Genomic DNA, 22,126 nt, shown 5'->3' with positions numbered 1-22,126 from the left:
TGAACCTTGGTCCTGATGTTCGTGTTTAGGACAGTGCAGGACAACATGTACCAAGTGGCCTGCTTCCATGAGATCGGGACGTAGGTTTCCCCGCTAGCCTGATGGTACATGTTGTCCTGCACTGACCTAAACAAGAACAAGTGGCCTGCTTCCATGAGATCGGGTCGTAGGATTCCCCCCCTAGCAGCTGGAGGGTCTGATAGAACGCGTTGTCACCCAGCCAGATTCTAACCTAAAAAGAGGACCTTGGTTGCTGCACAATTCTTATTTTACTCATGTTAGTGGTCATCTCTGTTGCAAGCAAAAATGTCAGTTTTGGGTGAGCATTGGGGTTGATCAGTTTCTCTGCCTTTTGGCTAAGATCATGTGTAGTATCTGTATCTCGTCCTCTTGTATGGGGGGTGCTGATTGGTAATTCCCAATGTAATAAGGTGGGTATGGGGGGTGGGGGGATCTTTTCCTTCCAGGCGGAATCTGACTTGGTTTACCAGACTTGTCACCAGTTGGAGGCAGGACTCTCCATGAGTGGTAATGTCTTGCTGGTAGAGTTGGTACTGCGTCTGATACCTGGACAGGGGCTGGGAGGAGTAAGTAGATGAGATGCCCCCTGGGGGTGGCGTTTTAAATAAAAATGCTTTGGGTGTGGCACCCCTCTGAGTTTTATTGGGACTCGGTCACGTCAGTTGTTCTTCTCGCAGTCACCTTCTTGGGCAGACCTTCTAGCTCAGAGCAGTATTTACACCGGCCGAGCAGCCTGCCTGGTGTATTGCACATATTTATCAGAAGCACTTAGGTTGCACATGTGCTTTGTTTTTTGCCCACAGAGTTGGAGAGTGCAGTTTTTTCAGGGCTTGCCCTGGTGTTGGGGAGAGGATCTGTGGCTTGCGTGTCTTTTTCCTCTTCCCTGTGGGCATCTATCTTCAGGAGAGCCCTTCACCAAGTACTTGGACTACCACCTTTGGCAAGTCTCTATGGAGTGGGGTCCACCTGGCTTCGGCCTAGGTAGAACAGAGTACCTTGCCCCTGTCAGGAGCCTTGCAGTCCAACATTTTGAATAAGACGGCCTCGGTAGACCAGAGTACCTTGCCCCTGTCAGGAGCCTTGCAGTCCAACATTTTAAATAAGACGGCCTAGGTAGACCAGAGTACCTTCCCCCTGTCAGGAGCCTTGCAGTCCCACACTTTGAATAAGACGGCCTAGGTAGACCAGAGTACCTTCCCCCTGTCAGGAGCCTTGCAGTCCAACACTTTGAATAAGACGGCCTAGGTAGACCAGAGTACCTTGCCCCTGTCAGGAGCCTTGCAGTCCCACACTTTGAATAAGACGGCCTAGGTAGACCAGAGTACCTTGCTCCTGTCAGGAGCCTTGCAGTCCCACACTTTGAATAAGACGGCCTAGGTAGACCAGAGTACCTTGCCCCTGTCAGGAGCCTTGCAGTCCAACACTTTGAATAAGACGGCCTAGGTAGACCAGAGTACCTTCCCCCTGTCAGGAGCCTTGCAGTCCATCACTTCGAATAAGACGGCCTAGGTAGACCAGAGTACCTTGCCCCTGTCAGGAGCCTTGCAGTCCATCACTTCGAATAAGACGGTCTAGGTAGACCAGAGTACCTTGCCCCTGTCAGGAGCCTTGCGCCCTGCGGGAGTTTAGGGATGCAGGTTCTTCCTCTTTGGAGGTTGGACCTTTTCTGTCCCCTTGTGCATTTTTTTGTTGTGTGTGCTGTGATTACGCGTTTCACTTTTTATGTTCGCAGGGACTCTACAAGCACCTCAGAGCTCTGTAACAAATTGTGTTTCATCAGTTTTCAGTCTCGATTTGTGCTCATGTAGACGGAGTTGTTTCAGGTTTTTCCTGCTGGGCCCCCACTTATTCAACCTCTCTCTGTCCTGGGGATGGAAAGTGATGGGAGGTCACTGGACCAGAAGGTGAGGGGAAACCTTCCAATGGTGACATCTTATCCTGGCCATACATTGACCGATTCCTCTAGCAAATGAGGTCCTACAGAGGAGAAATTTCCACACTGGGACATTGAATTTCTGTCCCTTTGTGCATTTTTTGTGTGTGCTGTGATTACGCGTTTCACTTTTTATGTTCGCAGGGACTCTACAAGCACCTCAGAGCTCTGTAACAAAAAAATTGTGTTTCATCAGTTTTCAGTCTCTCTGGTTGACTTCAATGGTGACATTTTTCTGCAGTGTCCCCTGTGATGTTCTGACAAAGGTGTCACCGACAGCTGGACTCGCCAGTTATGTATTTCGCTTTGTGCTCATGTAGACGGAGTTGTTTCAGGTTTTTCCTGCTGGGCCCCCACTTATTCAACCTCTCTCTGTCCTGGGGATGGAAAGTGATGGGAGGTCACTGGACCAGAAGGTGAGGGGAAACCTTCCAATGGTGACATCTTATCCTGGCCATACATTGACCGATTCCTCCAGCAAATGAGGTCTACAGAGGAGAAATGTCCCCACTGGGACATTGAATTCTGACTGCTGCTGATGGAAAATTTCCCAACATGTGCCTTCAACAAAAGTCTATCAAATGATTTCCTCTGTTCAGCGGGAACGGCCACATAGCAATTCAGATTCCTCCTATCCCTGCTGAAGCTGCTGATTTTCCACCAATGGATGGCCAGCAGAGACTGGAGTACTCTTTGTAGAGTATGGAGAAGTAGAATGGCAGGTTGTGGCTGTACCAGGTACCAGGGGCGGACTGAGCATTCTGAAACTCGGGCACTGCCCGAGGGCCCGGGGTCAGTAAGGGGCCCCATAAGATGCCCCTGGTACCTTTCAAAAGATTTTTTGGGTGTGGTTTGAGTGTGGGCAAGGACACGGGCCCCATGATCCCCTATTGCCCGGGGGCCCCATAAGTTGTCAGTCCGTGGGCTGTACATATACAATGTTGTGGAGATGGAGATCTTATTATTCAGAGCTGTTTGTGGAATAATAATGGGGTGCAAATCGCTTACTCCAGACCAATACGTTCCTCTAGAGAAGTGCTACCCAACCTCAGTCCTTCAGTACCCCCAACAGGTCATGTTTTCAGGATTTCCTTCCCCTTGCACAGGTGCCTTACCTCACTGTCAATGGCTCTGTATTTATGACCGCTATTTAACACAATACATAGCTTGTTGGTGGACAGAGGGCGGGGTCGGGGACTTGGAGGGGGGTCAGGGATATGGAGACGGGGGGGGGGGGTCAGGGATATGGAGACGGGGGGGGTTGAGGATTTGGAGACGGGGGGTCAAAGGGGGTGTGGGGGTCAAGGGGTGGGGGAGGGTCGAGGAATTAGAGATGAGGGGGGTCAGGGACCTGGAGCCGGGAAAGGTTGGGGGGTGGGGGACTTGGAGAGAGAGGGGTCAGGGACTTGGGGGGGGGGGGGGGTTGGGGACCAGGAAAGGTTGGGAAGTTGGGGACTTGGAGACGGGGTGGGTCGGGGAGTTGGATCCGGGAAAGGTTGGGGACTTGGAAAGAGAGGGTCGGGGACTTCGGGGGGGGGGGGGGGAGTTGGGGACCTGGAAAGTTTGGGGATTGGGGACTTGGAGCTGGGAAAGGTTGGGGGGGTGGAGAGGGGGGGGGTTGGGGACTTGAGAGAGGGGTCGAGGACTTGGAGGGGGGGGGGTTGGGGACTTGGAGCTGGGAAAGTTTGGGGGGTTGGGGACTGGGGGGGGGGGGGTGTTGGGGACTTGGAGCCAGAAAAGGGTGGGAGGTCGGGGACTTGGAGAGAGAGGGGTTGGGGAGGGGGGGGGGGGAGATAGGTTGGGGACCAATGCCACATAGAGAATCCGGAGTAAAGGAGGGTGGCCCCATCATTTGGGTGCCACAGTTGGGCAGGATGGTGAGTTCTGATTGGTAGATATTTCTCATACAAGAAGCCAGCCTGGAATCCAGCTTGCCAGCACCAGTGCAAATCTGAAAAGTCAGATCTGGGTGGAAATGTTCTTTCCTGTAAGTGTATGAAGCTGACTGTTCTGCACAGAAGACTGGGGCCCCCAGGGGCCCCTTCTGTGCACAGTGTCCTGCCGTGCTGGGGTCCTTGTCATCATTGTCTGGAGCAGCCAATCAGATTGCCGATGTCAGTCACCATGGGATGGGAAGTGACCTGTGGTTGGTTGCCGGGGGTCTGTCAGTGTGCCGGTGTGTAGTGAGGGGGATGGCCGCCGTCACCGCCCGTGTGCACTGAGAGCATGCACCGGGGTGTGGGATCGGGGATCGCGGTGTGGGAGCGGTGAGCGGTGATCCTCCATCTGTCGGTGTAGAGGGAGAGGCTGAGCTCTCACCACCCTCCATGACATCAGCGGTTGCAGCAGACTCGGCTCTCCTCTCCGCCGCTGCCATCCTCCCCTCCTCCTCCGCCGGCCGGCCCGGCTCTCCGCCAATGTTCCCCGGAGCCGAGCGATGCTGAGGAAGCTCATCTGCCAGAGGATCTGCACCAGTAAGATCGGCCGACACCCGACCGCCGCCATCATCACCACTGCCGCCGCCTCCCTCCATTGTCCTCCCCACCGACTGTCTGGTCGCCGGGATTACCGGCCCCCATCCCCCCCATCAAATGTCTGTGCCCCCCCCACCAAATGTCTGTTTCCCCCCCCCATCCCCCCCATATGTGTCCCCCCATTCACCCTATCCCCCCAATGTCTGTGCACCCCCCACCAAATGTCTGTGCCCCCCCCATGTCTGTGCCCCCCCCCATGTCTGCACCCCCCCCATGTCTGTGTGTTCTCCCAGGCATCCTGTCATCCCTGTCTGTCCATTACTGTCTGCACCCTCCCCATCCTGATGTCCACCAGTGATGTGCTGTACATCCCCATCTGTACGGATCACTGAACACCCTGCGACCCTCTGTCTGTCCACCCCTACAGAACACTGTGTCCCTCTAGCCATCCCCATTGAATGCACTGCGCTCTCGGCGTCCCTCCCCGTTGAACGCACTGCTCTCTCTGCGTCCCTCCCCGTTGAACGCACTGCGCTCTCGGCGTCCCTCCCCATTGAACGCGCTGCGCTCTCTGCGTCCCTCCCCGTTGAACGCGCTGCACTCTCTGCATCCCTCCCCGTTGAACGCGCTGCGCTCTCGGCGTCCCTCCCCGTTGAACGCGCTGCGCTCTCGGCGTCCCTCCCCGTTGAACGCGCTGCGCTCTCGGCGTCCCTCCCCGTTGAACGCACTGCGCTCTCTCTGCGTCCCTCCCCGTTGAACGCACTGCACTCTCTGCGTCCCTCCCCGTTGCACATACTGCGCTCTCTGCGTCCCTCCCCGTTGCACGCACTGCGCTCTCTGCGTCCCTCCCCGTTGAACGCGCTGCTCTCTCTGTGTCCCTCCCCGTTGAACGCGCTGCACTCTCTGCGTCCCTCCCCGTTGAACGCACTGCGCTTTCGGCGTCCCTCCCCGTTGAACGCACTGCTCTCTCTGCGTCCCTCCCCGTTGAACGCACTGCTCTCTCTGCGTCCCTCCCCGTTGAACGCACTGCTCTCTCTGCGTCCCTCCCCGTTGAACGCACTGCTCTCTCTGCGTCCCTCCCCGTTGAACGCACTGCGCTTTCGGCGTCCCTCCCCGTTGAACGCACTGCGCTCTCTGCGTCCCTCGCCGTTGAACGCACTGCTCTCTCTGCGTCCCTCCCCGTTGAACGCACTGCGCTCTCGGCGTCCCTCCCCGTTGCACTCACTGCGCTCTCGGCATCCCTCCCCGTTGAACGCACTGCGCTCTCTGCGTCCCTCCCCATTGGAACGCACTGCTCTCTCTGCGTCCCTCCCCGTTGAACGCACTGCTCTCTCTGCGTCCCTCCCCGTTGAACGCGCTGCTCTCTCTGTGTCCCTCCCCGTTGAACGCGCTGCGCTCTCGGCGTCCCTCCCCGTTGAACGCGCTGCACTCTCTGCGTCCCTCCCCGTTGAACGCACTGCGCTTTCGGCGTCCCTCCCCGTTGAACGCACTGCTCTCTCTGCGTCCCTCCCCGTTGAACGCACTGCTCTCTCTGCGTCCCTCCCCGTTGAACGCACTGCTCTCTCTGCGTCCCTCCCCGTTGAACGCACTGCGCTTTCGGCGTCCCTCCCCGTTGAACGCACTGCGCTCTCTGCATCCCTCGCCGTTGAACGCACTGCGCTCTCGGCGTCCCTCCCCGTTGCACGCACTGCGCTCTCGGCGTCCCTCCCCGTTGCACGCACTGCGCTCTCGGCATCCCTCCCCATTGAACTCACTGCGCTCTCGGCATCCCTCCCCGTTGCACGCACTGCGCTCTCGGCATCCCTCCCCATTGAACTCACTGCGCTCTCTGCGTCCCTCGCCGTTGAACGCACTGCTCTCTCTGCGTCCCTCCCCGTTGAACGCACTGCGCTCTCGGCGTCCCTCCCCGTTGCACTCACTGCGCTCTCGGCATCCCTCCCCGTTGAACGCACTGCGCTCTCTGCGTCCCTCCCCATTGGAACGCACTGCTCTCTCTGCGTCCCTCCCCGTTGAACGCGCTGCTCTCTCTGCGTCCCTCCCCGTTGAACGCGCTGCTCTCTCTGTGTCCCTCCCCGTTGAACGCGCTGCGCTCTCGGCGTCCCTCCCCGTTGAACGCGCTGCACTCTCTGCGTCCCTCCCCGTTGAACGCACTGCGCTTTCGGCGTCCCTCCCCGTTGAACGCACTGCTCTCTCTGCGTCCCTCCCCGTTGAACGCACTGCTCTCTCTGCGTCCCTCCCCGTTGAACGCACTGCTCTCTCTGCGTCCCTCCCCGTTGAACGCACTGCGCTTTCGGCGTCCCTCCCCGTTGAACGCACTGCGCTCTCTGCATCCCTCGCCGTTGAACGCACTGCTCTCTCTGCGTCCCTCCCCGTTGAACGCACTGCGCTCTCGGCGTCCCTCCCCGTTGCACGCACTGCGCTCTCGGCGTCCCTCCCCGTTGCACGCACTGCGCTCTCGGCATCCCTCCCCATTGAACTCACTGCGCTCTCGGCGTCCCTCCCTGTCAGTGTTATTAGTGTCATCCCGCTCGCCCCTTCCCCTGCGTTGTGTACGCTCTGTCATGTACGGGGATTTCTCTGTCATCAGTGATGTCTGTTGCTGGGTGAGGTGGGAAGGTGGCAGAGTCTGTTCTCTGCAGTCCCTACACTCCCTCCACCTTCGCAACCTCCCTGTAATGGGGCCCGGGGGACTCCTCGCCCTTTATTTTACAATGAGAAAAGTGTTACAAAGTGTTCTTCCATCACAGTGCTGGTTGTGTGTGTACAGTGCTGAGTACAGGCCGCACAGCCAGGTGTGATGGTAGGATACTACTCAGCGCTGCCTCGCCTCTTACTCCGGCCTGTCTTCCAGAGCCGGTCTTGTCTGATTTGTGTTGTATTTGTGAGTTTGTATGTCACTTTATATTCCCGGGAGCCACAGTACCCTGTGATGGACATAGGAGTGCAGCCTTCCTCATAGACTTCTGTGAGCCGGATGTCTGCAAAGGACTCTCCTCTCCTCTCCTATTGAATGAATGAGGATGGTGGGATGTACAGTTGGGTCCATATATATTTGGACACGGCAAAATTTTCATACTTTTGGCTCTGTATGCCAACAGAAGTAATTCAAATTTAACAATCCAAATGAATTTGAAGTGCAGACTGTCAGCTTTAATTCAAGGGGTTGAACATAAATATCAAGTACACATTTTAGGAGCTGCAACCGGTTTTATACACAGTCCCTCCATTTTCAGGGACTCAAATGTAATTGGACAAATGAATATAATAAATAACATTTTCATTTTTAATATTTTGTTGAGAATCCTTTACTGACAATGACTGCCTGAAGTCTGGAACCCATGGACATGACCAAGGATTAGTTTCCTCCTTTCCGATGCTTTGCCTGAAGTCTGGAACCCATGGACATGACCAAGGATTAGTTTCCTCCTTTCCGATGCTTTGCCTGAAGTCTGGAACCCATGGAAATTACCAAAGACTGGGTTTCCTCCTTTCTGATGCTTTGCCTGAAGTCTGGAACCCATGGAAATTACCAAAGACTGGGTTTCCTCCTTTCTGATTCTTTCCTGAAGTCTGGATCCCATGGACATTACCAGAGACTGGGTTTCCTCCTTTCTGATGCTTTGCCTGAAGTCTGGAACCCATGGACATTACCAGAGACTGGGTTTCCTCCTTTCTGATGCTTTGCCTGAAGTCTGGAACCCATGGACATAACCAAAGACTGGGTTTCCTCCTTTCTGATGCTTTGCCTGAAGTCTGGAACCCATGGAAATTACCAAAGACTGGGTTTCCTCCTTTCTGATTCTTTCCTGAAGTTTGGAACCCATGGACATTACCAGAGACTGGGTTTCCTCCTTTCTGATGCTTTGCCTGAAGTCTGGAACCCATAGACATGACCAAAGACTGGGTTTCCTCCTTTCTGATGCTTTGCCTGAAGTCTGGAACCCATGGACATGACCAAAGACTGGGTTTCCTCCTTTCTGATGCTTTGCCTGAAGTCTGGAACCCATGGACATGACCAAAGACTGGGTTTTTTCCTTTCTGATGCTTTGCCTGAAGTCTGGAACCCATGGACATGACCAGAGACTGGGTTTCCTCCTTTCTGATGCTTTGCCTGAAGTCTGGAACCCATGGACATGACCAAGGATTAGTTTCCTCCTTTCTGATGCTTTGCCTGAAGTCTGGAACCCGTGGACTTTACCAAAGACTGGGTTTCCTCTTTTCTGATGCTTTGCCTGAAGTCTTGAACCCAGGGATATGACCAAAGACTGGATTTCCTCCTTTCTGATGCTACAGCAAGTGAAATACATGCTCAATTGGGTTGAGATCAGGTGAATGACTCAGCCATTGCAGAATATTCCACTTCTTTTCCTTCACAAGCTCCTGGGTTGCTTTGCAGTGTGTTTTGGATCATTGTCCATCTGTACTGTGAAGCGCCGTCCAATCAACTTTGCTGCATTTGGCTGAATCTGGGCTGACAGTATATCTGTAAACACGGCAGAATTCATCCGTCTGCTTCTGTCTTCTGTCACATCATCAATAACCACCAATGACCCAGTGCCACTGGGAGCCATGTGCACCCATGCCATCACACTGCCTCCACCGTGGTTTACAGATGACGTTGTGTGCTTTGGATCATGAGCTGTTCCAAGCCTTCTCCACACTTCTCTTCCCGTCATTCTGGTGCAGATTCATCTTAGCTTCATCCGTCCAAAGAATGCTTTTCCAGAACTGGTCCGGCTTTTTTAGATGTTTTTTGGCAAAGTCTAATCTGGCTTTTCTATTCTTCAGGCTTATGAATGATTTGCATCTTGTGGTGAACCCTCTGTGTTTGCTCTCGTGAAGTCTTCTCTTGATTGTAGACTTTGACAATGATACGCCCCCCTCCTGGAGAGTGTCCTTCACTTGGCTGGATGTTGTGAATGGGTTTTTCTTTACCATAGAGAGGATCCTGCGATCATCCACCACTGTTGTCTTCCATGGACGTCCATGCCTTGTCATGTTGCTGAGCTCACCAGTGCGTTCTTCTTTCCTCAGAATGTACCAAACTGTTGATTTGGCCTCTCCTAATGTTGCTGCGATCTCTCTGATGAATTTGTTTAGTTTTTGAAGCCTTACAATGTCCGGTTTCACTTGTATGGACGGCTCCTTCAAGCGCATGATGGAGGTTCATAGCAATAGATTCCAAATGCAAATTCCACACTTAGAATCAACTCCAGACCTTTTACCTGCTTAATTGAAGAAATAACGAAGGAGTAGCCCACACTTGGCCATGAAACAGCTTTTGATTCAATTGTCCAATTGCTTTTGGTCCTTTGAAAAAAAAAGGGGGGGGGGGTGGCTACTCTTAAGAACTGTAATTCCTAAACTCTTCCTCCAATGTGGATGTACAGACCCTCAAATTACACCTGAGAGTGCGCACTGTCCGCCCATATCCATTATGGAACTATAGCTTGAATATGTTTTGGTAAATACCTGAAAAAAACTAAAATTGTGTCTGTGTCCAAATATATATGGACCTAACTGTAGGTGACGGCACCTCACAGGTCTTTGCACTGAATCGCCCTCCGGAGCTTTTGTTCAATGTTCAAAACATTTTATTTTCACATTGAAGCTGAACTAAACCCTCTCAATTATCATCAGCTATGTTTAATCCTTCTGCTGCTAGGATTAGTAATAGCTAGGAAGGTAGATTAGATTAGAATTCTTTTTTGTTACATTTCTTCAGTTACTTCCTGGTTTCTGGCCTAGACCAAAATGATTTCAAAGTGGTGTCAGCAGAGACACTCGAATGTGAAGCACAAGAGACAGATCACAGCTGTTTAAAGTGTTTATGCGCCATCCTGAGGAAGTGACCGGTGCGGTGCCACGAAACGCGTTGACGGTGTTTTATACTAGTCTGTGAGCAATCGACATCGAATCGTTGAAGAATCCATTTCTTAGCTCCTCCTTTACATTTGGGCGGCACTGCTGGCACCACTTTCCCATCCTTTGGGGCTCATAGATCTCTTCCTGTGAACAAGCCTGAACCCTGAGACCACAAAGCGTAGGATCGTCCGGATCACCGCATCAAGAGCGACCTTACTCTGCGCAGGGACAGTCTCATTCCCTTCAGGCTTTCACTCCAGGTTGTCTGATTCCCCATTAGGGAGCTCAGCAAGCTCACAGATGTGAGTACACCATTGCAATTTACCTTCTCATCATATATTTAGTCCAAGGAACTCTCTCGTGACCTCTGTCTCTGTTTTTTGTCCTCCTTTTTTGGAGGCAGTAATTTTATTACACATGCAGTGCCTCGCTTATAGGGAAGTGCTTCATGTACATGCCATAGGTGTGCAGCAGGGGCAGACTGACCATTTGGAAACTCGGGCACTGCCTGAGGGCCCAGGGTCAGTAGGGGGACCCATGACATGCCCCTGGTACCTTTTTCATAGGCTTTTTTGAGTTTGGGCAAGGACACAGGGGCCCCATGATCCCCTATTGCCTAGGGGCCCCATGAGTTGTCAGTCTGTCCGCACCTGGTGTGCAGGAAGCATTACCATACATAAAGTGGAACTAAACTCTCCTATCGGTTTAAGTCAAGGAAGCTGCCATCTTGGCCACTGGTTGACGTTCAACTGCCATCTTGGCCACTGGTTGACGTTCAACTGCCATCTTGGCCACTGGTTGACGTTCAACTGCCATCTTGGCCACTGGTTGATGTTCAGCTGCCATCTTGGCCACTGGTTGATCTTCAGCTGCCATCTTGGCCACTGGTTGATCTTCAGCTGCCATCTTGGCCACTGGTTGATCTTCAGCTGCCATCTTGGCCACTGGTTGATCTTCAGCTGCCATCTTGGCCACTGGTTGATCTTCAGCTGCCATCTTGGCCACTGGTTGATCTTCAACTGCCATGATGCTGCACATGTGATCAGTTAGGCCTTTCTCAACCAGGGTGCCCAGGCACTGGGGTGCTTTGAGGTTTCTTCAGGGGTGCCTTTGCAAAATGTCTAAAAATTGCCCAAAACTTGTATACAAGCCAGCGGGTGGAACAAGCCTGCCTTTTAGTTACACAAAGCCTCAGGTTTCCATTGTGCACCATTATGACCTAGCTGCCGGCCTGCTGAAAACCAATGACATCATCAATTGATAAGGAGGGTGTCCGCTGCCTGTGCAGCATCCTAGTTTGACCCTCCCCTGCGCTTCTCCATCAGTGCTGGAGTCACATTATCTCAGTGATGAATAAAAGCTGAGGGAGAGAAGAAACATTGGAATACTAGTCAGTACCAGTGTGCAAAAATGTATTTGCTTTGGAAGAATAAATCGCCTGTAATGTTGGGTGTCCCACATGTGTGGTTGTTGCTGCGTTGTATAAAACTATTAGAATAGTTTTTCATATTTTAGAATGGGGCGCCTCAGGACTGTCCATAATTTTAAAGGGTGCCTTGACTGACCCCCGGTTCACACCTATGTGGCCGCGCAGGCACGAGAGTCCATTCATTTGAATGGACGCCCGTGACATGCAGGGAAAGAAGTCCCTGCACTTGTTTGGAAAAAGCAGCCGAGGTTCCCAGTACGGTTGCGTTTCCCAGTGCGGGCGGCGTGCCATTAGTGCCCCATCAGTGCTGTCAGCGGGAGGAATAGTGCCCTATTATTGGTGTCATTGGGAGAAATGATGCCTCATTGTTGGTGTCAGTGGGAGGAATAGTGCCCTATTATTGGTGGCATTGGGAGAAATGGTGCCTCATTGTTGGTGTCAGCGGGAGGAATAGTGCCCTATTATTGGTGGCATTGGGAGAAATGGTGCCTCGTTGGTGTCAGTGGGAGGAATAGTGCCCTATTATTGGTGGCATTGGGAGAAATGGTGCCTCATTGTTGGTGTCAGCGGGAGGAATAGTGCCCTATTATTGGTGGCATTGGGAGAAATGGTGCCTCATTGTTGGTGTCAGCGGGAGGAATAGTGCCCTATTATTGGTGTCATTGGGAGAAACGGTGCCTCATTGTTGGTGTCAGCGGGAGGAATAGTGCCCTTTTATTGGTGGCATTGGGAGAAATGGTGCCTCATTGTTGGTGTCAGTGGGAGGAATAGTGCCCTGTTATTGGTGTCATTGGGAGAAATGGTGCCTCATTGTTGGTGTCAGTGGGAGGAATAGTGCCCTATTATTGGTGTCATTGGGAGAAATGGTGCCTCATTGTTGGTGTCAGTGGGAGGAATAGTGCCCTATTATTGGTGTCATTGGGAGAAATGGTGCCTCATTGTTGGTGTCAGTGGAAAGAATAGCGCCTCTTATCAGTGGGAGTAACAGACCCTCATTTCAGTGGATGGAACCATGTTCCAAGGGACAGGTAAAGGCATGCAAAGGGCCACAGTTTAAAAGTGCACTTGTTTTGTCAATGGTAACACTTACCAGGGAACCAGACCATGGTTGAAATACATGCGGTAAACATAATTGAAATAAATGCCCTTTCTAACAAAATTATGACCATGGTAAATGTAATCAAGTGCTTATCAGAATGTGTGACTAACATACAAAATGTATCCACTTCTGAATGTGGCCTTCAAAGGGTTCTTTTCCCTTCATATAATTTTGTTTAGTTAATAAAAATGCTGGTGGTGCCCCGGCTCTTTCACGCAGTCGGCAGTATCTGCCACCCACTGAAATATGGAGGTAGGGCAGCGGCTGCCAGACATTCAGGAGGCGGCCCTGCAGCCTCTCGAATCGTTGTTTTTGTGTTTTTTGTTTGTTTTTTTGTTTTTTTAATTTTAGATCACAAAGAGGATTTTGTATTGAAATGCAGTGTACAACTGTAAGCCAGGCATTTGGCTTGTGGTTACGGTGTGATCCCGTTAGCCTCAATGGGGAAGTCTAGACAGTCTTTGCCTCCCATCAAACTTTGCAAGCTGAATTAAATTTGCTTTTGCATCACCTTCTTCGGCTGCAAATTTCGCATTTAGGTGGGCAGTCGTGGGGCAGTAAAAACGTGGATTTTGACCAGCTTCTGTATGTAGCCCTGTGTACAGTTTTCAGACCTCTGGCTGCCATTTACTTGTATTGTTCAGCTGACCTGGTGAACTGACGTGGAGATAATAAAAGGGGAACTTCCGTTATTAAAAAAAAAGCTTGTATCTTACTCAGTCCTTGTCTTCCTGATCAAGTTTGTAGATTGGTTTTCAGAAAAAAAAAACATCCAGTGCATTGGTTACATGTCATTCCTGTTGAGAAAAGGATACAAGTCTTTATTTAAGGTCTGCAATGTTAGCGATTCCTGCATTTTTCTGTTGGGCCCTAATATTGTCCTTTTATTTGGCCTCTCGTCTGTTGGTACTTCCCAAGGTGCTGACAGTTGTACTTTCCCTGCTGCGTTCCCATAAATACTTACATAACCTCCTGTTGAGGGTCCAATCAGTGTGGACTGAGTTGGACAATCTAATATTGACTGTCCAGACATGAAAACGTTGATTGTAGCTTTTTTCGAGGCAATTCCATTTGCCAGACCTCTACAATTATTTATTTATTTCAGGTACTTATATAGCGCCGTCAATTTACGCAGCACTTTATTATTATTATACAGTATTTATAAAGCGCCGATAGTTCGCTCAGCTCTGTACATTACAGAGGGAGACAGAACAATACCAATACAATGCAAAACATGAGGGGATTGAGGTCCCTGCTCTTTCGCGCTTACAATCTAGGAGAGTTTACATATATATTGTACATTCACATCAGTCCCTAACCCTCAAGCAGTGTACAATCTAAGGTCCCTAACTCACATTCATACATACACATACTAGGGCCAATTTAGACAGGATCCAATTCACCTACCAGCATGTCTTTGGAGTGTGGGAGGAAACCGGAGTACCTGGAGGAAACCCACTCAGGCACAGGGAGAACATGCAAACTCCAGGCAGGTGGTGCCGTGGTTGGGATTCGAACCAACAACCCTAGTACTGCCAGGCAGAAGTGCTAACCATTCTACAGTGCACCATCCTGCTGTCGTGGGACAAGTAGTGTCAAATAAATCTTCATAGTTGGGAATATGAAAAAAACCCAAAAGGCTCAGAGTTCTTCCATAAGCCCACTTGTGACTAGTTCTTTTTAAAGCAGAGCTCCGGGATCCCTCCAAAAAATTAAATCCGCAGCTACGAATACTGTAGCTGCTGACTTTTAATAGAAGGACACTTACCTGTCTAGGGATCCAGTGATGGCTTCATGTGAGCCAGTTCTTGCATCGGCTTCGGGTGCCGGCATCGCCGGTAAAGGAAACCGGAAGTTAAGCCTTGCTGCTTCACAGCCAGTTTTCTACTGCTCATGGGCATAGCGAATGGTCCATGTGTCTTCTGGGACTTGTGAAGTGGGAGGGGGGCTGAACCTCCGGCTCAGATTGCTGTTTAAAAGTGGGAGCAGATACCTGTCAAATCCAGGTACCCGCTCATCCCTCCCCAAAAAGTTCCAAATGTGGCAGTAGAAGGGGGGAGGAGGCAAACAAGCAGATCTTCCCCTTTTGGGTGAAGTTGTGCTTTAAATATAGGTCTGTTTAAAAGGAGAACCCAACATCTCACAAATTAAACCAAGGGTCTCCAAACCTTCTAAGCAAAGGGCCAGTTTACTGTCCTCCAGACTTTGAGGGCCGGATTGTGACCAGTGGGAGTAGAAAATGCATCAGACTTGATGGTCTTATCATTGGGAGGAATAGAGCCCCACCATTGGTATTAATGGGAAGCATAACCCCATCATTGTGTCAATGGGAGGAATAGTGTCCCATGTATGGTGTCCGTTTGTCAAGATCCTACCTTTTCCCAGAGTTTATGCTGCTCCATGTGCTGGCATCCATCTTGGATTTCTGCAGAGCATGGTGGGAGTCTTTTATGCCTTCAGGCCTGTCCGGTCCATCCCCCAGAGGGGTGTGGTTGATCACATATAAGCCTGTTGTCCGCACGTGCCCTTTGCATTCGTGTCTTGTATGTTCGTGTTGCAACAAGCTCTGTTTCTACTCTTGTGGCTCTCCTGGAAACCGACTCGGCTTTTGACTAGACTATTCTCTGCGTTATCCCTTTATCTGACCTCCCGTTGCTGAACCCGGCGTGTGACCTGTTATTCTTGTCTACCGTTCTGTACTGTCTCTCCCGTTGTTATCGACCCGGCCTGCCCGACTACGCTATTGTTTTCTGGTTCCTACCACCTATACGCCATTGGCGGTGGCCATTACCGCAGCTGGGGTGTCTCGGGGGCCGCGACCTAGTCCCTGGCTGCGTCAAGTCCATCCCCACCATCAGGGGCCCTGGTGAAGGGCATCCTGGGACTTAGACTCCGCGCCCTGAGGGACTCTGGTCTGCGGGTGGTGGTTGTCGTCAGTTGGTGCGTGACCCTACCATTAGGCCTGCCTGTCCATTCCACAGCTCCGGTCCTGACACCGTTAAAGAAATAGTGTCCCATTGTTGGTGTCAGTGAGAGGAGTAATGCCTTGTATCAGTGGGAGTAATAGTGCCCTAAGGGCTAGATAAAGGCAAGCAAAGGGCCACATTCAGCCCACAGGACATAGTTTGGAAACCACTGAACTAAAGCCACTCAATCAACGGTAAAGCCTAGAATCAAAGTGGTAGTTTTCTCTGGTATTATTGGCTTATCAGTAGCCAGTTTGATCTGCTGAGATCTAACAAAGGTGCTTTGATTTTGGAACTCCCCCCCCCCCATCTATCTGGAGCTAGCCATGTGGCTTTGCTGTACAGTCAACAGATGCTTAGTGTTCAGTCTTTGGCGAGCCTTGTAGAGTATTTACTTTTTGTTAACCATCAATTAATACGGAAAGTTATAGATAAGTGGAAGTGAGTGCTTTCCCAATACGCCGCTGTACACCCAAGATAACCAACAAAAAATCCTTATACAAAGATGAGATAAAACAGTGCAGCGCTAATAAGTATAGAAATTATAGCAAAAACAATAGCATATACCCAAATGATACACGTAAAATATTGGGGTAACTATAATAAGATATATAAGCAAAGTCTGTTGTGAAAGCAGATTACTAAAAATGGAGCAGATAGTCCACAATTTCAAACCGGTGCTGGAATCTGATGTGAATATGAGAAATGCGCACTCACCGGACGTGCACTAACAATGTGCAAGGTAAATATCCTGGTATCAACAAGTGGTCATCTGGGCTGTAAAGATGGAACAGGCTCCCTCTCAGGATAAAAGGATCCAGGGACATTAATGTTGTCGATCTAGGAGTGTCCAGAGTTCCCCTTAAGGGATGAATGGGTGCAGCTCTCACAGAGTAGGACACAGGATACACAGGGTACTGGGCGTCTAGAGGAAAAAATACTCCCCGCATGGGGTCAGAAACAGAAAAATGCCCATAGTGTAGTAAGGTTAAGAGACAATTTATTGGTATATAAAATCAGATGCATCCAGGGCAGTATTGTCAGCGGCCGACTGGCGGTAGCCTCTAGCAGCCCACTGGCTGGAATCCCTCAGGGCGCGGAGTCTAAGCCTCAGTCTGCTGGTTCGTCAGAGCCCCTGATGGTGGGGATGGACTTGAAGCAGCCTGAGACCAGGTCGCGACCCCCGAGGAACACCAGCTGTGGTAGAAGCGGAAGTCAATGACGTAGAGCAGGTGAGAGCCAGACGTGAAGAGGTATGCGTGGTCAGACGGGCCGGGTCAGTAACAGCGGAGCAGACAGTGCAGAGCGGCAGGCAGAAGAATAACAGGTCACAAGCCGGGTTCAGTAACAGGAGGTCAGGCAATCAGGAACAGGTAGAGAATAGTCAGGACTAGCCAGGGGTCAGAGCAGGAGAAGGCAGCAGTATCAGGGACAGGCTGGGTCGGCAACAAGGTATCAGGAACACAGGAGTAATCAGGAACAGGACAAGACCATAAGGCTTGCGAAAGATTTAGAGATGCACAGGGAAGGTTTAAATAGGCCGCCCTGTGCTCTCATTGGTGCGGCCGCGATCGCCTAGGATTCAGTGCTCGCTGGATCGGACGAGTCGGCGCTATGCGCATGCGCGCACCGCCGAGGCGCCGGGATCCCTGACAAGTATAAAATGAAAAAAGTGATGAACAGAAGACTAACCGTCCCTAAAAAGAAATGATCGCCGGAGCTCCACGATGCTCCGACAGCGTGACGTCACTGCGTGAGTAGGCTCCTCCTTACGCGTTACGTGCCACGCACATCATCAGAGAAAGAACCATTCAAGACTTTGCTTATATATCTTATTATAGTTACCCCAATATTTTATTTGTATCATTTGGGCATATGCTATTGTTTTTGCTATAATTTCTATACTTATTAGCGCTGCACTGTTTTATCTCAATACAGAAAGTTGGGTGTGATGACTTAAATTATGAAAGATGCAAACTTTCAGGATGCCTTAGATCCATTCTGGAAATAATTCTGTAAGGGGGTGAGTGAAGGGGATCTGAACAGGCTTTTTACCTGGAAGATTTCTGGTGGTTGTTGTATTTTCTGCTCACCAACATATCTTGTTTTATTTTCAGATAAAAACTTTGATGATGAGGATTCAGTTGATGGAAACAGACCTTCATCAGCTAGCTCTTCTGCATCATCCAAAGCAACTCCCTCTGCCCGCAAACCGGTAGCCATGGGGACAGCTCGGAGACCGGGAACATCTGCAGTGGCCGCCAAGGCAGGAGGTAAGATTAGAGAACTTTATTGAGCATGTGACATTGTATTTATTAGAATTATTTTTTTGTACAAATTAAAGACCTAGATACAAACGACAACATAAAGACACAACCTAAATAATAATTAAAAACCAACACCATCCAATCACAGCACAGATCCATAGAAGAATTAAGGACAGAGTACATATCAGTGACGGGGATTCTAAATGAAAAACAAAAATCTGACCAGCATTTCTATATACAGTCAAATTTTTAATGACATTGCATAGAAAGTATATTTGCTTCTCCTTTGCAATACTCTTATTCAAATCTTGGACCCAATCAGATATCGTAGGGGGGGGGACTGAAACCCGTGTAACAATGACCATTCTGCGGGCGATAAACAGTAACATAGAAAAGTAACGGCAGAAAAAGACCAAGTGGTCCAGCAAGCCTGCCCGTTTTTTTTTGGGGGGAGGTGTTTTTGTTTTGTTTGTTTGTTTTATTACTTTTTGTCCAGCTATAGATCTCTGTTTTTCCCAGGCATGTTTGAAGGTATTCACTGTTGATTGGCTCGCTACCTCTGCTGGAAGTTTATTCCACGCATCAGCTACTCTTTAAGTAAAGTAATACTTTCTGAGATCAGCTTGGAACTTTCCTCCAGTTAGTCTAAGGCAGCGGTTCTCAACCTGTGGGTCGCGACCCCTTCACAGGGGTCGCCTAATTTCTGATCTGGTGAGAAAGAGAGCAATCGCAACCTTGGCACTGACGTTGGCTTTTTACACATACATACATGTAGCAATGTAGTTTACGTTTGTTATATTAAGACTGTTACCCGTGCTACACCATTCTTCAAGACAAAATTTCATTTATTTGTAATTAGAAATAAATATTTCACAATAAATAATTACATATTTAAGCCATATATCTATAAATGTTGCGCTCCTATTATCCAACTATATAAAGTGTGTGAAATATACTGACAAAATTTTTTTAATATATCAATAAAGTGATCATAATAAAAAACAAAAATAAATCCGTTTATCCAAAAAAAAAAAGGCCAAATTTGTGGTAAAGTGATTAAAACATAATACAGTGACTTTCTGTGAATCCTTCAGTGAAATTAAATGTGCGCTCACCTCCTTCTAAGCCTATTATACAAGCTTAATAAGCTTTTGGTTCACATATCCTGGAACCTACTAGGATTGCTGCAGTATACGATGGATGTTGGGTACTTCTCGCAAACACCTTTCCCCTTTAAACTCTGTATATCCCTGCAGGGATTTCTCCCTCCTTCAGCAAGTTGGTGAGTTTGGGAGCAATTACAAAATACAGGTGTGTGTAACTTGCAAGCCAAACAAAAAAACCTTAGGGATCACTAACAAGTAACACATACTCCAACTGTGCAATTTAAACCATATATCTATAAATGTTGCGCTCCTGTTATCCAACTATATAAAGTGTGTAAAATATACTATTATATATATACAAACTGACAAAAAATTTTCAATATATCAATAAAGTGATCATAATAAAAAACAAAAAAATAAATCCATTATCCAAAAAGAGTCCAAATTTGTGATAAAGTGATTAAAACATAATACAGTGACTTTCCGTGAATCCTTCAGTGAAATTAAATGTGCGCTCACCTCCTTCTAAGCCTATTATACAGGCATAATAAGCTTTTGGTTCACATATCCTGGAACCTACTAGGATTGCTGCAGTATACGATGGATGTTGGGTACTTCTCGCAAACACCTTTCCCCTTTAAACTCTGTATATCCCTGCAAGGATTTCTCCCTCCTTCAGCTGCTTTGAACCACTAGCACAATCCTCCTTATACGTTCCTCAGTGTGAAAGGAGACAATAGGAACATAGTGCTTTATCCTTAAAACAGACTTTATTTTATTCCACAAATCTTAATCAATGCACTCACATTGTTAAAATCAAAAAAACGCTTTCAGTGATAAATGCCTGTATCAGCCGTTGGCATGTGTACTTGCCACTTGTTCTCTCTGAAACCGAGTGACTTCGTAGCCCCACCCCTACGCGTTACGCCATAGGACACATGGCTTCAGCAGGGGGTTATGATTATATAATTACATATTGTTTTTGTGATTAATCGCTATGCTTTATGTTCAATTTGTAAGAATGAAAATACATCCCGCATATCAGATATTTACATTACGATTCATAATAGTAGCAAAATTACAGTTATGAAGTAGCAACGAAAATAATTTTATGGTTGGGGGTCACAAAATGAGGAACTGTATTAAAGGGTCGCGGCATTAGGAAGGTTGAGAACCACTGGTTTAAGGGCATGTCCCCGTGTTCTTGATTTTGGTTTCATGTTGAAACTCCTGCCCTCCTGAACCGTATTCACTCCCTTGATGTCTTTAAAGGTTTCAGTCATGTCTCCCCTTTCCCTTCCTTCCTCCAGACTGGACATGTTAAATTCCTGAAGTCGCTCTTGAGTACTCTAGAAACCCCCAGGAGTCCAATTCAAGAGAAGAATGAAAATAACCCAAAATACATGTCAATAATTCTGTAGTAAGAGACCTGTTATATTAATAATTTGAATAACTTCTGTCCAGTATTGGTTAACCCCTTCACTGCCAGGTCCGTACTTCGGCTGCGTTTTCGCCCGATTGGTTCCACAAAACCCCGGTGTGGTCTCCCTCCCCACCGCCCCCATGTTACATATCATGCTGTGCACACCGGAGTGAGAGCAATAATTCTCGCATCAGACCTCCTCCGTCACACTAAACTGATAACCTATTGGGGGCTTTTGAAGCTTCGCCTATAGTAAATATAGGGCAGGGGTTACAATTTTGAGTCCAGACCTACTAGCCGGTCACAAAATTTACTCTCCACCAGTTGCCCCACCCAACCTTGCCCAGTTTCGCCCCCAACCAAACCCCCGATTTGCCCCAAACCCCACCCCTGGCCCATCCCCAACCACGCCCCCTTAAAGCTTATGAAATTAAATTTTTCTTTAGAATAAATAGTCCAAAATATAAAACTGTACACAGAAATGTATGTCCCAGCTCCCCTGTACTCCATTATAGTGATCTCCTAGATTGTAAGCTCGAAAGAGCAGGGCCCTCGAACCCCTCGTGTAGTGTATTGTTACTGTCTTGTCTCATGTTCTGTCCCCCTTGCTACTGTACAGCGCTGAGCATACCCTTTGGCGCTATATAAATACTGTATAATAATAATAGTGATAGGACATGTTGTATACAGTACTTACTGTCCCCCCGCGTCCCTCACGGCGGTGGAGAGGGTGTCTCCTCTCAGCAGAGGAGAGCGGACCTCTCCTGCACCTCTCCCCTCGGCGGCGGTGGCGCAGAAGCCGGAAACTGGAAGTTGTAAACCGGAACTTGGCTTCACAATGATGCTTGGAGCACAGGTGCAGTTGCTCCATGCTTTATCTGTGCTCACCGCTCACAGCCGCTCGCCACAGACGAATTTCTCCTCGCATTTGGCGAGCGGGCAAGCGGCTTTTTCAAGCCCTGATATAGGGTATTAAAGTTTGTCACCATTTCACGGGCACACGCAAACTTAAGGTTTGACATTTGGAGTATCTATTTACTCGGTGCAGCTTCGTCTTTTATGTGTTACTAAAAATTTGGGTAATTTATTACGTTTGATTGCCCTAAAATCCACTTTAGTGTGTGTTTTACTAAAATTTTGCATTTCTTAGACCTTTGAGGTAATATCATGTGACAAAAAATTGGAGCTACCACTATTTTATGTGTGCATGGACACATAGGAAAACATTAGGGAGAGTTCAGGGGCCGCTGGAAAAAAAAACAGCTCCTGAACGTCAATTTATCAGCTGCAGTGTACATGAGCCCTAACACATGGGCCGTCTAAGCCCGTTCAGCGCATTTCCTCCGCCCAGGTGGTACGGTGCATGAGTACAGCCTACGGACGTATGCAAAAAATAGTAAAAACACTGAGCGTTTTGCATGCCTCCTTCATAAATAAAATGAAGAGATCAAAACATAGACCATAATGCAGTGTGCCAGGTAATAACAGACTGCGATTTAACAGCGGGTTGAGATCGTAGATTGACACCATGTATGCCGTATCT

The 22,126-nt window shown here is 49.0% G+C and overlaps 1 protein-coding gene across 1 annotated transcript in view; it reads left to right on the top strand.

Moving 5' to 3' along the window:
* LOC149429048 (CLIP-associating protein 1-A-like) overlaps nucleotides 1-22,126 on the top strand; it is a gene marked incomplete at its 3' end in the record, with an annotated part of 69,748 nt that overhangs the window by 35,889 nt on the left and 11,733 nt on the right. The window contains exon 2 of the mRNA XM_089666789.1: nucleotides 17,905-18,060. Coding sequence (XP_089522915.1) covers nucleotides 17,905-18,060 — 156 coding nt within the window. The remainder of the gene's footprint in view (nucleotides 1-17,904; nucleotides 18,061-22,126) is intronic.

This window comes from Staurois parvus, unplaced genomic scaffold (assembly GCF_062004578.1).
Source record: "Staurois parvus isolate SC_StPar_1 unplaced genomic scaffold, SC_StPar_1.0 ptg002843l, whole genome shotgun sequence".
Lineage (NCBI taxonomy): Eukaryota > Metazoa > Chordata > Amphibia > Anura > Ranidae > Staurois > Staurois parvus.
This window is presented reverse-complemented; position numbering and strand designations above follow the sequence as displayed.